Here is a 17711-nt window from a genome sequence, read left to right as displayed (position 1 = left end):
CAGTGATACAGGGGGACCTCGCAGGCTTGCTGGAACTTGCAGTAGTTAGACTGACTTTAGTGCAGGCCACGGTGACTACAGATGGACTTGACTTGACAGAGATGGTGGCTGATAATAAGATGACTTGACTTACTGATGACCGACTTGTGGCTGCAGGACTTTAGGCTTGATGCCTCCAATGCGCTGGACACAGACACTGAGATGACTGCACTGGACCTCAGCATACAGAAGAAGAGCAATGTGCTAAGCGGGAGATTGCAGCCCCTCCCCTGGTTATATATGGGGGCTGTGCAAGGAGCCCATAGGTCACATTGGGGGTCACCTGGACATTGGAGCCCTCTGGGTAACAATCATGTGGTACAAACATTAAAGAAACAGTACACTTTTATAATACAAACATATATACATTATGGTGATACTATAAGGGGGCCCTGGGGACATGCAGGGACTCTGCCTGACAGGGCAGGAGGACAGTACTGCGCCACATCATCCTGTACTGGGACACCACACCTGCTTGTCCTCAGTGCATTGATCCCTGCTTGTCCTCAGTGTACAGAGCCCTGCTTGTCCTCAGTGTACAGAGCCCTGCTTGTCCTCAGTGTACAGAGCCCTGCTTGTCCTCAGTGCACAGAGCCCTGCTTGTCCTCAGTGTACAGAGCCCTGCTTGTCCTCAGTGTACAGAGCCCTGCTTGTCCTCAGTCTAAAGAGCCCCACTTGTCCTCAGTGTGCAGAGCCCTGCTTGTCCTCAGTGTACAGAGCCCTGCTTGTCCTCAGTGTACAGAGCCCTGCTTGTCCTCAGTGTTCAGAGCCCTGCTTGTCCTCAGTGTACAGAGCCCCGCTTGTCCTTAGCGCACAGAACCCGGCTTGTCCTCAGTGCATAGAGCTCTGCTTGTCCTCACTGCACAGAGTCCTGCTTGTCCTCACTGCACAGAGCCCTGCTTGTGCTCAGTGTGCAGAGCCCTGCTTGTCCTCAGTGTACAGAGCCCTGCTTATCCTCAGTGTACAGAGCCCTGCTTGTTCTCAGTGTACAGAGCCCTGCTTGTCCTCAGTGTGCAGAGCCCTGCTTGTCCTCAGTGTACAGAGCCCTGCTTGTTCTCAGTGTACAGAGCCCTGCTTGTCCTCAGTGTGCAGAGCCCTGTTTGTCCTCAGTGTACAGAGCCCTGCTTATCCTCAGTGTACAGAGCCCTGCTTGTTCTCAGTGTACAGAGCCCTGCTTGTCCTCAGTGTACAGAGCCCTGCTTGTCCTCACTGCACAGAGCCCTGCTTGTCCTTAGCGCACAGAACCCGGCTTGTCCTCAGTGCACAGAGCTCTGCTTGTCCTCATTGCACAGAGTCCTGCTCGTCCTCACTGCACAGAGTCCTGCTTGTCCTCAGTGTGCAGAGCCCTGCTTATCCTCAGTGTACAGAGCCCTGCTTGTCCTCAGTGCAGAGAGCCCTGCTTGTCCTCAGTGCACAGAGCCCTGTTTGTCCTCAGTGTACAGAGCCCTGCTTGTCCTCAATGCAGAGCCCTTCTTGTCCTCAGTGTACAGAGCCCCTGCTTGTGCTCAGTGCACTGAGCCCTGCTTGTCCTCAGTGTACAGAGCCCTGCTTGTCCTCAGTGTACAGAGCCCTGCTAGTCCTCACTGCACAGAGCCCTGTTTGTCCTCAGTGCACAGAGCCCTGCTTGTCCTCAGTGTGCAAAGCCCTGCTTGTCCTCAGTGTACAGAGCCCTGCTTGTCCTCAGTGTACAGAGCCCTGTTTGTCCTCAGTATACAGAGCTCTTCTTGTCCTCAGTGTACAGAGCCCTGCTTGTCCTCAATGCAGAGCCCTGCTTGTCCTCAATGCAGAGCCCCTGCTTGTCCTCAGTGTACAAAGCCCCTGCTTGTCCTCAGTGTACAGAGCCCTGCATGTCCTCAGTGTACAGAGCCCTGCTTGTCCTCACTGCACAGAGCCCTGTTTGTCCTCAGTGCACAGAGCCCTGATTGTCCTCAGTATACAGAGTCCTGCTTGTCCTCAATGTACAGAGCCCTGCTTGTCCTCAATGTACAGAGCCCTGCTTGTCCTCAGTGCACAAAGCCCTGCTTGTCCTCAGTGCACAGAGCCCTGCTTGTCCTCCCATACTTCCTGTATTTTATCTCTGCACAGAGACACACAGGCAATAGTTGCAGAGACAAGAAAGCATTTTTTCACCCAAAAATATACACCTTTTAACCAATGTATATTACAAATATACATATAATGGTATTATCTACATTATATAAAATTAGATTAAAAATCTTTGGCCTACTGCAAATTTACAGCTGGACCCAGGATAATGAGGAGAATTAAGATGGGGACATAGCTGGTCTCTTAAAATCCATTCAATAGTAATATAAGACGAAGTAGGACATTATTTTAATCTACAAATAGGTTTGAATATGGTGATACCAAAGTTTACAAAAATTTTTTTCATTTACTACTTTTTTTTATATTTTTATGGAGAAAACATTTATTGTTACACTTTAAAATATATTTTTATTCATACACAGATGTAGCCATATGAGGGATTCTTAGTATTTCAAACCATTATTGCCTGTCAGTATTACACTGACAAGCAAGCTATTAGGCTGTGCCTCTGGCCTAAAAGACAGATACCGATTCGGATGGCAGACCTATGGCATTTATTAGGTCCTCAGCTGCCATGGTAACCCATCAAAATTCTACAAATGCATTGCAGAAAGCTGATGGGCGGACAAAAAGAGCTTCCGGTCATATAACAGACACTCAGAACTGTGGTGTCCGACAAGGCATATCTACTACATTTGCAGTATTAAATTCTAGTATACTGTATGTACTCAAACAAAAGAAAAAAGTGAGAATTCATGTGTTAAAGCAAAAGATGTTTTAATTTACATTTTTAAGACTATTTAGAAACAAGAAGCCAGAGAATAAATAAGAAGGCAGGCGCCCAGGAGGAAGCCGAGCTCCTCAAGACAAATAATACGCTCGCTCCAGTAAAAGAAGCTGCAATTAAATGCCCGCTTTGTTGCCACCTTTGCCAGGAGCTGACAGTGATTATATATCATCACACCTGAACAGATTATTCATTGCTCCTCTCCACAAATGTATATAAACAGTTCCCAGACACTGTATGGCTCGCCTCTCACTGCAATTATCCTAATTATAATGTACCATGATGCCAAAAGAAATTATACTTCTCTCACCCTACTTGGCGGTTATAATGAAATCTCTATAACACAACAATAAAAAAATTATGAAAAATTATTTTCTTTCAAACAGCTCCACCTGTTCCTCGCAGTGCACATACGGTATATAGTAACAAAATATATATTTTATACAGTGAAAAACATTCACATTGACACCATGTACCAAGAGATAAATACTACACCTAAAACTTAGCACAGAAGACTGTTTCATAGTAAGTGTAAGATCACACTATGGAATGGCTTGAATGGGTCTTCCGCTGACCCATTAATGCTGTGAAATTTTAGCAATGGAAAATTCCACCACAGAAATTCACTTAAACAATTCACTTAGACTAAACATGTTCCTTTTTTTGGCGGAATTACATGTGGACTGCAATGCTGTCAATGGTGACGGTTTGCGCGGTCCTAGCGCAAAAGGATTTCCACTCAGACGGACTGTCCAACCAGGGACTATCTCCGAAGAGATTCCGAAGTTACAACATAGTCTAAGAGGTATATATTATGATCACTTCCAAGTATGCACACACCAAGGGGTGTTCTCCTTTAAATGCTGTAGAGCCTATGCTCTAAAGGAGGCCATACACACACAGGATGCTCATTTAGTCAGCAGGCCCTGATACACAGGGATGTGGGAGGGGTTATAGTCAAGAAGGTATAGTGGGAGGGAGATCAAGTTGGCTGAATTCCTGACTAGAGTGTACTGTACACAGAAACAGGAAGTCTGTTACCTGGTACACACCAGACAGGATATTAGGTTAAACACAACAGAACATACTGTACATTTTTCATCAAAAAACAGGAAAGGAAAGCATAGAAGACCAGTTGAAAATAGGTTTAATCGGTTGACAACTCCATTGAGGTTGGATTCAAAGGAAGCAGAAATGTTAGATTTCTTCCATAACATAGAAAGGATAAAATGGGTTATGTAGCTTTTAAAAACGTATCCTCTATCCACAGGATTCAAGATAAGTGTATGATCATGGGGGTGCAACCACTGGGATGCCTGTGATCGCCAGAACAAGGCCCCAACTCTCCCAGCAGAAAGCTCCGGTCCCCATCTTTTGAGGCAAAGGAAGAGAGAGGTGGTATTTGGTAACTATAAAAGCAAGCACACTAAGTGATTGTTTGAGGTAGTGATTGTGTGTCTGTTTACAAGAGTGTGAAGTATACAAGAGTGTAAGTATAAAAATGAGAGGGACTTAAAATTAAGGGGCTTTAAATTCAGGGAGTTTAAATTAAAATATTAGATTTTTTTTTTTACTGTTAATTTTTGCAATACCCTAATCTAGCATGGCCTCCATGTTGGAAAAAGCAGTCCAGTGTGCATCTTGCACAACGTATGCAATCCTTGAACAGCAGTTTGAGGGTGCATATTGTTGTGCGAGATGTGTGCGGGTTGTTCATTTGGAAGCCCAGATCCTGGATCTAGAGGAGCAACTAGCAACACTGAGATGCAATGACAACTTGGAGAGGAGTCTCCTGCTCACTGAGCAAGTACTCTCGGGGGTAGAGGTGGGGGAGGATAGTTGGACGGAGGTGCAGGACAGTCAGGCAGTTCACTGGGTTACAGTTAGAAAATGGGGTAGAGGTAAAAGTGTCAGGGAGGCTAGTCCTGAACTGGCACACCCCAACAAGTTTGCCCGGTTGGCAGATGAGGGGATGCCATTTCAGAGCTAGCAATACTGCAGCAGACCTCTGACTGCCAGGGGAGTGTCTGCTCCAGTAAGGAGAGAGGGAGGAGTGCAGGGCAGGCCAGACAGGTACTGGTAGTGGGGGACTCAATTATTAGGGGGACAGACAGGGCTATCTTTCACAAAGACCGGGATCGCCGAACAGTGTGTTGTCTTCCTGGCGCTCGAGTTCGGCACATCGCGGATCGGGCTGACAGGTTGCTGGATGGGACTGGAGAGGACCCAGCAGTCATGGTACACATTGGCACCAATGACAAAGTAAGAGGTAGGTGGAGTGTCCTTAAAAATTATTTCAGTGACTTACGCCACAAGCTTAAAACAAGGACCTCCAAGGTAATATTTTCTGAAATATTACCTGTACCACAAGTCACACTAGAGAGGCAGCGGAAGATTAGGGAGGTAAACAAGTGGCTCAGAAGCTGGTGTAGGGAGGAGGGGTTTGGGTTCATGGAGAACTGGGCCGACTTCGCTGTCGGATACCGGCTCTACCGTAGGGAAGGGGCTGCACCTCAATGGGGAGGGTGCAGCTGTGCCTGGGGAGAAGATGTCTAGAAGGGTGGAGGTGAGTTTAAACTAGGGACTGGGAGGGAGGGAACCTACAATATAGAGGGGGAAGATAATGTAGATAGAGAGGGGGGACTTATTAATATACCTGGGGGTGGAGTGGAGAGAGGGGTTAGAATAGTTAATAGATATAGGCTTCATAGCAAGAAAAAACATACATCTTTAAATTGCATGTTGACTAATGTCAGAAGTCTGTCCAATGAAACAGAGGAACTGGAGTGGCTAATGTCTGAGGAGAATTATGACATAGTGAGTATAACAGAGACTTGGTTGGACGAGAGCTGTGACTGGGCGGTCAACATACAGGGTTATAGTCTATTCAGGAAGGATCGGACAAAACAGAAAGGGGGAGGAGTTTGTCTTTATGTGAAATCAAGTCTGAAGGCCGCACTGCGGGAGGATATATGGGAGGGAAATGATAATGTGGAGTCATGATGGGTAGAAATATATGGAGATGAAAATAAAAAAATTCTGATAGGGGTTTGCTATAAGTCACCAAACATAATGGAAGAGGCAGAAGATCAATTACTGAGGCAAATAAACAAGGCAGCAAATCAAAATGACATGATAATAATGGGGGACTTTAAAGGGGTTATCCAGGAAAAAAACTTTTTTTGATATATCAACTGGCTCCAGAAAGTTAAACAGATTTGCAAATTACTTCTATTAAAAAATCTTAATTCTTTCAGTACTTATGAGCTTCTGAATTTAGGTTGTTCTTTTCTGTCTAAGTGCTCTCTGATGACACGTGTCTCGCGAAATGCCCAGTTTAGAAGCAAATCCCCATAGCAAACCTCTTCTAAACTGGGTGTTTCCCGAGACGCGTGTCATCAGAGAGCACCTAGACAGAAAAGAACAACCTTAACTTCAGAAGCTCATAAGTACTGAAAGGATTAAGATTGTTTAATAGAAGTAATTTGCAAATCTGTTTAACTTTCTGGAGCCAGTTGATATATAAAAAAATTTTTTTTTCCTGGAATACCTCTTTAACTATCCTGATATACTGGGAGACTGAGATCTGTGAATCTCACAAAGGAAACAGGTTTCTGACTATAACTAAAGACAATTATCTGTCCCAAATGGTGCAGGGCCCAACCAGAGGGGGCGCCCTACTAGACTTAAAGGGGTACTCCGCCCCTAGACATCTTATCCCCTATCCAAAGGATAGGGGATAAGATGTCAGATCGCCGTGGTCCCGCTGCTGGGGACCCCGGGGATCGCTGCTGCAGCACCCCGCTATCATTACTGTGCAGAGCGAGATCGCTCTGCACGTAATGATGGGCAATACAGGGGCCGGAGCATCGTTACGTCACAGCTCCGCCCCTCATGACGTCACGGCCCGCCCCGTCAATACAAGTCTATGGGAGGGGGCGTGGCAGTCGTCACGCCCCCTGCCATAGACTTGCATTAAGGGAACGGGCCGTGATGTCATGAGGAGCGGAGCCATGACGTCACGCTGCTCCGGCCCCTGTATCGCCCGTCATTACGCACAGAGCGAACTCGCTCTGTGCAGTAATGATGGCGGGGTGCCACAGCGGCGATCCCCGAGGTCCCCAGCAGCGGGACCGCGGCGATCTAACATCTTATCCCCTATCCTTTGAATAGGGGATAAGATGCCAGGGGCGGAGTACCCCTTTAATATTAACCAACAGGCCTTACTAATTTGCAAGTAGAAGGATACCTAGTAAATAGTGATCATAAAATAATACATTATAACTTGTTCTTCAATAAGGGAATCTCTTGAGGGGCCACAAAAACAATGAACTTTAGGAAGGCAAAGTTTGATCAACTCAGAGAAGCCCCTAACAATATAAATTAAGTAGCATTTAAACTACAAAAAAATGTAAAATATGTAAAAAACAGATAAAAGCCTCAAAAATAGAGACAGAAAGACTCATTGCCAAAAAGAGTAAAACTAACCCCAAAATGTTTTTTTAACTACCGTATATACTCGAGTATAAGCCGAGTTTTTCAGCATGATTTTTCGTGCTGAAAACACCCCCCTCGGCTTATACTCGAGTGAACTCCCCACCCGCAGTGGTCTTCAACCTGCGGACCTCCAGAGGTTTCAAAACTACAACTCCCAGCAAGCCCGGGCAGCCATTGGCTGTCCGGGCTTGCTGGGAGTTGTAGATTTGAAACCTCTGGAGGTCCGCAGGTTGAAGACCACTGCGGCCTTCGACATCATCCAACCCCCTCTCACCCCCTTTAGTTCTGTACAGTACTCGCCTCCGCTCGGCGCTGGTCCGGTGCTGCAGGACTGTCCGGAGAGGAGGTCGTCCGGTGGGATAGTGGTTTCGGGCTGCTATCTTCACCAGGGAGGCCTCTTCTAAGCGCTTCGGGCCCGGCCCCAGAATAGTCACGTTGCCTTGACGACGACGCAGAGGTACGTTCATTACCAACGTACTTCTGCGTCATCGTCAAGGCAATGCCTCTATTCTGGGCCCGAAGCGCAGAGAAGAGGCGCCCCCGGTGAAGATAGCAGCCCGGAACCACTATCCCACCGGACGGCCTCCTCACCGGACAGTCCTGCAGCACCGGACCAGCGCCGAGCGGAGGCGAGTACTGTACAGAACTAAAGGGGGTGAGAGGGGGCTGGATGATGTCGAAGGCCGCAGTGGTCTTCAACCTGCGGACCTCCAGAGGTTTCAAAACTACAACTCCCAGCAAGCCCGGACAGCCGATGGCTGCCCGGGCTTGCTGGGAGTTGTAGTTTTGAAACCTCTGGAGGTCCGCAGGTTGAAGACCACTGAGGGCGGATGATGACAAGAGGATGATGAAGGGGGGGTGTGGGATGATGACAAGGGGATGATGAAGGGGTGTGGGATGATGACAAGGGGATGATGAAAGGGGGTGGGGATGATGATGATGAAGGGGGGGTGTGGGATGATGACAAGGGGATGATGAAGGGGGTGGGGATGATGACAAGGGGATGATGAAGGGGGGGTGTGGGATGATGACAAGGGGATGATGAAGGGGGGTGGGGATGATGACAAGGGGATGATGAAGGGGGGTGGGGATGATGACAAGGGGATGATGAAGGGGGTGTGTGGGATGATGACAAGGGGATGATGACAGGTGATGATGATGAGGGTCTGGATGATGACAGGGTGATGATGATGAGGATGTTAATGACGGGGGTCTGGATGATGACAGGGGGGGATGATGTATTTCCCACCCTAGGCTTATACTCAAGTCAATAACTTTTCCTGGGATTTTGGGTTGAAATTAGGGGCCTCGGCTTATATTCGGGTCAGCTTATACTCGAGTATATACGGTATATAAATAGCAAAAAGGTTAAAAATGAAAGTGTTGGCCCTTAAAAAAAATTGTGAGGAAGAAATTATAAATGGGGATCAGGAAAAAGCAAACATATTAAACAAATTCTTCTCCACTGTATTCACCGAGGAAATTGAAATGCCAGGTAAAATATAGCGAGATAAGGTAAACACCTCAGTACAGGTCACCTGTCTAACCCAGGAAGAAGTACAGTGCCGCCTATAAAAAATCAAAACAGACAAATCAACAGGTCCAGATGGCATTCACCCCTGTATTCTAAAGGAATTAAGTAATGTAATAGACAGACCCCTATTGTAAATATTCAGGGATTCTATAGTAACAGGGACTGTTCCCCAGGACTGGCGCATGGCAAATGTGGTGCCAATATTCAAAAAGAAGTCAAAAGGTGAACCCGCGAATTATAGGCCTGTTAGTTTAAACTCCATTGTATGTAAATTGTTTGAGGGTTTTTTAAGGGATGCTATTTTGGAGTATCTTGATAAAAATAAATGTATGACTTCATATCAGCATGGCTTTATGAGGGAACGGTCCTGTCAAACTAACCTGATCAGCTTTTATGAGGAGGTGAGCTCCAGACTGGGCATGGAGCAATCGCTGGATGTCGCATATCTGGATTTTTCCAAAGCATGTGATACGGTGCCACATAAAAGGTTAGTGCATAAAATAAGAAGGATTGGGCTGGGGGAGAATGTGTGTAAGGGGGTAAGTAATGGTATTTATTCTGATTGGGTGACTGTTACTAGTGGGGTACCACAGGGGTCCGTCTTGGGTCCTGTTCTATTTAATATATTTATTAATGACCTTGTAGAGGTTGAATAGTAATGTAGCAATCTTTGCAGATGATACTAAACTCTGTAAAGCGATAAACACTATAGAGGACAGTGCACTGTTACAAATGGATCTGGATAGGTTGTAGGTTTGGGCTGGGAAGTGACAGATGAGGTTCAACACTGATAAATGTAAGGTTATGCACATGGGGAGGAAAAATCCGGGCTGGGATTATGTATTATATGGGAGAACACTTAGGACGATTGACGTGGATAAGGACTTGGGAGTCTTAGTTAATAGTAAATTTAGCTGCAGCTGCTGCCAAGGCAAATAAAATCATGGGATGCATCAATAGGGGCATAGATGCCAAAGACAAGGAAATAATTCTACCGCTGTACAAATCACTAGTCAGACCACACATGGAATACTGTGTACAGTACTGGGCACCAGTGTACAAGAAAGATATAGTGGAGCTGGAGAGGGTTCGAAGACGGGCAACCGGAGTAATAAGGGAATGGGAGGACTACAGTACCCAGAAAGATTATCAGAATTGGGGTTATTTAGTTTAGAAAAAAGAAGGCTTAATGGAGACCTAATAACTATGTTTAAATATATCAGGGGGCAGTACAGAGATCTCTCCCATGATCTATTTATACCCCGAACTGTATCTATAACAAGGGTGCATCCTCTACGAAGAGGAAAGAAAGTTTCTACACCAGCACAGACAGGGGTTCTTTACTGTAAGAGCAGAGAGACTGTGGAATTCTCTCCCAGAGGAGGTGGTCATGGTGAACTCTGTAAAAGAATTTAAAAGGGGTCTGGATGCACTTTTGGAGAATAATAACATTAAAGGTTATGGATTTTAGATCTATATCAACTCAGTAGGGACTCATTAGGGTTATAGGTTGAACTTGATGGACTCTGGTCTTTTTTCTACCTTATGAACTATGTTACTATGTAACTCGTCTTGGCAGTGACCGCCAGCTCAGCAAATTATATTTTTGTGTGAAAACAGTCCTGTTCAATCACCTCAATTTACCATAAGTGACTCCAATCAAGGAGCAGAAACATCCAATAGATGATCAAGAGAAATGGAAGACCCCAGAGCTAAATTTCAAGTGTCATAGCAAAGGGTCTGAATGCTTATGTCAATCTAAAATGTTAGAATTTTACTTTTTAAAAAATTTGTGAAAAAAATTCTAAAATTCTGTTTTCATATTATGGGGTATTGAGTGGAGAATGACCGGGAAAACTTGAATTTTTTGGACTTAAGCACAAGGCCGCAACATAACAACATGTGGAAAAAGTGAAAGGGTCTGAAGACTTTCCAAATGCATAGTATCTCATACACCATGCCATATGGAATACATCCTAGGCATAAAAGTCTATTCAGTGAGGGTCTGACCAAAGAGACCTGCACCGATTTATCTGAATGGAGATACCTGATTCCCTAATCCCAACCAAGAGTTGGGCATGCATGCGCAGTCACTCTCCCTTAACCCCTTAAGGACTCAGCCCATTTGGACCTTAAGGACTCAGAGGGCTTGTTTTTTGTGCGACCAGTTGTCCGTTGTAATGCCATCACTCACTTTACCATAAAATGTATGACGCAACCAAAATACTATTTGTGTGGGGAAATTAAAAAGAAAACGGCAATTTTGCAAATTTTGGAAGGTTTTGTTTTCACGCCGTACAATTTATGGTAAAAATTATATGTGTTTTTTATTCTCTGGGTCAATACGATTGAAATGATACCCATGATTATACACTTTTCTATTACTGTTGCGCTTAAAAAAAATCGCAAACTTTTTAACCAAATTAGTACGTTTAAAATCCCACTATTTTGAAGACCTATAACTTTTTCATTTTTCCGTATAAGCGGTGGTATGAGGGCTCATTTTTTGCACCGTGATCTGTACTTTTTTTTGCTTATACAAAACTTTTATTACATTTTTTATAAATTTTTTTGGGAATAAAATGTTATAAAAAAGCAGCTATTTTGGACTTTTTTTTTTTTTTTTTTACGTTCATCGTACGGGATCATTTACATTTTATTTTAATAGATTGGATATTTACGCATGCGGGGATATTAAATATGTATATAAAATCATTTTTTTAACACTTTTTGAGGGTACAATAGGGAAAATGGGACAATTTACGTTTTTATTGGGGGAGGGGTTTTTCAAATTTTTGTAACTTTTTTTAACACTTTTTTTACTTTTATTTTTACACTCTTATAGTCCCCATAGTGGACTATTTATAGCAACCATTCGATTGCTAATCCTGTTCAGTGCTGTGTATAGGACATAGCACTGATCAGGGTTATCGGTCATCTTCTGCTCTGGTCTGCGGGAAGGCAGATTAGAGCAGAAGACAGTGGAGGCAGGTGAGGGGATCTCCGTCTGCCGTGCAGGATGATCGGATCGCCATGGCAGCGCTGCGGGCGATCCGATCATCCTGTTAAGTGGCCGCAATGCTGCAGCTGCCGTGATCACGGCATCTTAGGGGTTAATGGCGGACATCCGTGGGATAGCTGGTGTCCGCCATTACCGGCGGGTCCCTTGCTGCGATCCACAGCCGGGACCTGCCGCGCATGATGCCGGCATCGCTCCGATGCCCGCGGTTATGCTCAGGACGTAAATGTACGTCCTGCGTCGTTAAGGGGTTAAAGCCTATGTAACACACACAAACAGCAGAGTCTACAAGAAGCAGCTCTGGTGTGAAAATTCAAATTCTGGTGTCCGCAAAAAAAAAAAAAATGAGACGGCGCATTTCAGAGCGGTCCTAGCACTGTCATTTTATGCCGGTGCTCCGCTGGCCAGGCAATGTCTGTGCGGACATTAGCCCATGTGAACATAGCCCTATAGCCCAAATAATTCCAATATGTTTCACAGTATTGCACAGAGAACATATACATTCACATCAAACTAACTTCTCTGTAACTAATGCATAGGGAAGCTAATTACCTTAACAATGCATGTATGGCTTTATTGTATTATTGCTATACATTTTCAGCACTGCAGACTTGTCACGAGCAATGAACCATTGAAGGAAATAACTCAATGGATAGTGGCACAAGCCTTTATATCGGGATTCTTTGACACAGACAACACAAATCCATCACTACACATCTTATCAGTCGGTGGCAGGGTGTTAGCTTTCCTTCACCTCTCTGTTACAGGCGATGTTTTGATTTATTGACCTACACATTACAGATATGAATGCCACGTCTTTCTCTCTGCTTTGCATATATTATAGTACATATTTAAATGTTCTTACAAATTGTATGTACACAATGCAAACCCCATAATTGTCTTTGTGACAATCACACATCTGTGAAGACAGCTGCTGACATCCGCTACATATATTTAAGAAGATTGTCTTGTGCTGAATTAATGCATGAATTACAAAAAAAAAGTAGTAAAACAACATTTCCTGATTTTAATCTACTTAACCCTCTGCAAATGCTTATATAGTGCAGCAAAGGCCATAGTTTGAAAATAATGTTGAGGTTCTTGTGTATGCCTTATGCCTACCCGTTTTAGCTCATGTGGCAGGCATTCGTTTTGCTCCATGTTAGAAGTGAAAAGATCACTAAAATTCCTTGCATGATAGTGCCTAATTAGGGTCTAGTGACTGGAAATCGTCAATGATGTCCTGGGATTTATTTATTTTTAAAAATACATAACAAAAATCGCCATATTTAGATGAGACAATATGAACATTTCTCATGTACCTCCTTCATTTGGCTAGCATTCTACAAAAGTTTGGTTTCTGTAGATATTTGGTGTTACCCGCTAAAAAGAAACTTTAACCTGAGAACATGATAGAGAGATACAAGCTGAGCTCTGTGATATATAGGTTTATATAATTTGGAGCAGGATTTCTGAGTAAAAGCTGTTAAAATCCTAACAGGACTCCAAGGAGAGACAGTAAGAGTCCTGCTAACCTGTATCAATGTGAATATACAAAAAGTGTCGATCAGAGTGTGGGGGTGGAGTTATCAGGACTCTCTCTATAGTTCTCTCTATAATACTGGTCTCTTATGGGGCAGATGAGCTTTGGGGCCCCTTAGGCCAAGGGCCCTGGTGTGAATCCTACATCTGCACCCCCTATAGCTATGTCCATGCCTCTGACAGGTTCACTCTCAGCTATTGTACAGTATAATGGCTTTCTAAAATATGGCTTCTGTTCAGACTTACTACCGTGTTTCTCCGAAAATAAGACCGGGTCTTATATTAATTTTAGTCACCAAAAACACACTAGGGCTTATTTTGAGGGTAGGGCTTATTTATTTACATGTTATGGGCGCAGCTCTGCCCCCCAACATCCCCCCCCCCCCGCCGGTTTATCAGCCAAGCGCTGCTCCCCACATCGGGGGACTAATCGTATGCCACCCACGAGCGCTGCTTCTCTCCCCCCCCTGCCAAATAATTATCAGGCGCTGCGCTGTACTCCGTATTCCTGTGCCCGGGCTGCAAATATTAAAAAAACAAACTTTAACTTACCTTCTTTCTCCGTTACCGAGTTGCCAAGGATCCGGCCTCATGGTCCCTCCGCTGTTCTTGCTGCGGTCCTAGGGATGGGAACGTCACAGAGCCTTCAGCCTATCACCGGCCGCAGCGATGTCCCGTCTCGGCCGATGATAGGCTGAGCCAACTGTCATGTAAGAAGCCGGCCGACTCCTTACATGACAATGCGCTCAGCCTATCATCGACAGAGGCGGGACATCGCTGCGGCCGGTGATAGGCTGAAGGCTCTGTGACGTTCCCATCCCTAGGACCACAGCAAGAACAGCGGAGGGACCATGAGGCCGGATCCTTAGCAACGCGGTAACGGAGGACGAAGGTAAGTCAAAGTTTGTTTTTTTAATATTTGCAGCCCAGGCATTGCCTAGCTCAGTGGTCTTCAACCTGCGGACCTCCAGATGTTGCAAAACTACAACTCCCAGCATGCCCCGACAGCCGTTGGCTGTCCGGGCATGCTGGGAGTTGTAGTTTTGCAACATATGGAGGTCCGCAGGTTGAAGACCACTGACCTAGGTCTTATTTTCAGGGTAGGGCTTATATTGCAGCCCACTCCGATAATACAGCATACGACATACAGAAACCTACTATCAAAGGAACACAATAGGGCAAAGGTAATGTGTCTAAAAAAAGAAAATAATACAAATATGCTAATTTGAAAATGTTAATAGGGTACTCCACCCTTAGACATCTTATGCCCTATCGAAAGGATAGTGAATAAGAGGTCTGATCACATTTATGTTCAGAATGCCAGCTGTGCCTGGCTTCGGACGGCCATTGTCATCATGCCCCCCTCCATTAATATCTTTGGGACGGCTGTGGTCGCTCGTAATCTGGCATAGAGTGAAGTTCACTCCGTGCAGCAAGTTACTTGGGTGCCAGGCTAGAGATCACAAGGGATACTAGTGGTGGGACCCCCCACCATCAGACATCTTATACCCTATCCTTGGGATAAGATGTCTAGGGGCGGAGTAACCCTTCAAGAATTTTTACAGCTTTGGCCAGGTAACACAGATTGAGGTACAATAACATAAAGTGATATGTAAACTACTGTTATGGTATATGTTTCCTGCTCTCACCTGGTGGGCTCCCATGTCCAGCGGCAGCAGTAGCAATGGCAAAGGCTGAGGCAGGAGAGACGGAGCAACAGCGAGAAGTGTCAGAAGTCTGCACTGTAAAACAATTGAAAAAAAATCATGTAAAACAATTGAAAAAAAAACAAACGCACCGGAGCCAAAGGAGACCTGAGGAAGAGGGGAGCAGGTCCCTTCGAAGCGTGTTGCCTCCATCTTTTTTAAGTTAGATACAGGTAGAATGAAATGAATTTTCTAACCTGTAGATAGGCAGCTGCTAAAGATGCTTCTTTATTTCCTAGTTTATTTTTGCTATGTAAAGCTCTGTTCATACTTCTATCAGAGGCTGTCTTAGGAGGAGAGTCCGTCATATTTAATGGAATGAATAGCAACATTGTTGTTTGTTATATGATTGATCTATCATTTCCATTTTTCTGCTCTTACAATAGATTAGAAAATTGGAAAGCTTTACAGTAGAGCAGTCAGAGCCTTGCGCACTGTATATAACAGTTATCGGTACTCGGTAGCATTGCATTGGACACTATATGGTATACTATAAGGAGTGTGCCAATAAAATGTTTTGCCCCTGGCACCATGTACTTGTTGACACTACTTAAAGTTTACTGGAGCCTTAAAGGGAAACTGACAACTGATTCACCCGCACTTAATTCAATACATAAAAATTTACTCAGTGGTCTGGTTCCCGGAGATAGACCTGGTATTAGCCTTCATTGTTAATATGTTTATCGTTGGCTTTGTGCAATGATGGCGGGACCCGGCATACCAAGCATCCATGCCTCTGTCCCCTCTGCTTTGATATGCCCGCCCACCTCATGAATATTCATGGAAGACCCTTCACCAATGCAGATGAATTGACTATCAGTTTCGCTTTAAGTATGCAAAATATAGAAGAAAATAACGAAGATGCACTCACCCAGTGTGTCTTTGATAGTTTTTATGCTTCACATATAAAAAGGGAAACAACTTCGGGATGGCAATCCCTGGCGGGGAGTGAGAGACGAAGCTATATCCCCACCAGGAATTGCTTTGTAATGTTCTGTGTATGCCCCAGGTGCAGTGCTTGATTGCGGTCAGCCTCTATATTTGAGTGTTCGCTTTAAGTATGTTCTTTGGGGGAGATTTATCAAAACCTGTCCAGAGGAAAAGTTGACCAGTTGACCATAGCAACCAATCAGACTGACTCTTTCTGTTTTCAGAGGCCTTTTCAAAAATGAAAGACTGGATCTGATTGGTTGCAACTTTTCCTCTGCACAGGTTTTGATAAATCTCCCCCTTAGTGTTTGATTTTTTTCAACTATTGTTTGGTTAAACTGTTTGTCAAGGTGTAGCTAGGGCCTAAAAACAGGCCAGGTTTGAGAAGCAGGGGGCAGTAGGCACCTAACTTTAAATGTGTCAGGTCACAATTTCTTCAAGAGGAAAATTGTCTTAAAATGTTTATTCTAGCCAGCTCCATTACATTACTACAGGCATAATAATGTGTAGAGATGAAGAAGTGTAGTATCGCCAAGAACTTGCTGTAGCACAATGTGAATCCTTAAATATCAAGCACTATAGAATAAAAATAAAAAAACGAGTAGAACTTTAGCAATAACAAAAGGTATGCTGGATCACATCAATAATTGTTCAGTGTTGATAACTGATTCCTCTATATCTTGAATATCTAGACTATGGGAAGTTTCCATGACAACATACTTTATAAACAGCCTTTGTCTAGAAATATATTTTTTCATTGTGAGCTTTCGTTACCATGGCATTATAAAACATCTCTCCGATCTGCAGATCTCTTTACATAATATAGATACTGAATATACTTGTACTAGTTAAAAATTATTTTTTCACAAAACCACATCCCAACAAAATAATCACTAAGACTATTAATACTGCCATAAACGGCAACTGAAAAACACAATCAAAGCAAAAAATCTAAAGTCTACCTGGGTTTCAGAGGTGTAAAACATTGGCACTCATTAACTTAGAAAATGGGGTTGTAAGTCTATGTTGCTTTCTTACCCGACTGCTTTTTTCCCCTGGTATTTATTATTATGTCGCATCCTGTTTGTCGCACGTGGGTTTTGTTGGTTTTGGTTTCCAACTCCTCTGAGTTGTCAGGAAAAAATCCACAACAATTCAACAAATTCGGGTTGGAAACCTTTATAAATATGTGGGAAAGCTCAGAAATGTCGGGTTACGCCCCTTTTTCGGGTTTGGGAGAATCCACATCGGGTTCGTCGGGAAAAAATGTTGCATCGTGTCGCAGACTGGCGCACGATGTCTGCGACATGTCGCAGACAAAGATGCGACAAAAAAAACAGACAAAACAAGTCGGGTTTGGAATAGTAAATGAGGGCCATTGTATACACCTTGTGAACTGGTTCCACCATGCTTCAGACAAGTAAAGGGTGTGTTTGGAAGACAATTTGGTGGATTTGGAAGCCAAGTTTGTTTCATTTTCCCTTAAATCCCTACTATGGATTCTCCCCATGTATTGGCCCACACTTGTCGCTCATTTCGTTCTGATGTAACACTTCCTGCTGTCTTGGGAAATAATTTTCCCAGTCTAAGCACTTTCACGCCATTGAGGTC

At 44.2% G+C, this 17711-nt stretch overlaps 1 protein-coding gene across 3 annotated transcripts in view; it reads right to left on the bottom strand.

Annotated features, from left to right (window-relative positions):
- RASGRF2 (Ras protein specific guanine nucleotide releasing factor 2) overlaps positions 1–17711 on the bottom strand; it is a 318216-nt gene that overhangs the window by 49387 nt on the left and 251118 nt on the right. For 2 of the 3 annotated variants that reach the window (XM_056539363.1, XM_056539353.1), the window contains exon 17: positions 15114–15206. The exons of the other annotated variant lie outside the window; for it this stretch is intronic. In XM_056539363.1, coding sequence (XP_056395338.1) covers positions 15114–15206 — 93 coding nt within the window. The remainder of the gene's footprint in view (positions 1–15113; positions 15207–17711) is intronic. 3 annotated transcript variants of the gene reach the window in all.

This window comes from Hyla sarda, chromosome 1, assembly GCF_029499605.1.
Source record: "Hyla sarda isolate aHylSar1 chromosome 1, aHylSar1.hap1, whole genome shotgun sequence".
Taxonomy (NCBI): Eukaryota; Metazoa; Chordata; class Amphibia; order Anura; family Hylidae; genus Hyla; species Hyla sarda.
This window is presented reverse-complemented; position numbering and strand designations above follow the sequence as displayed.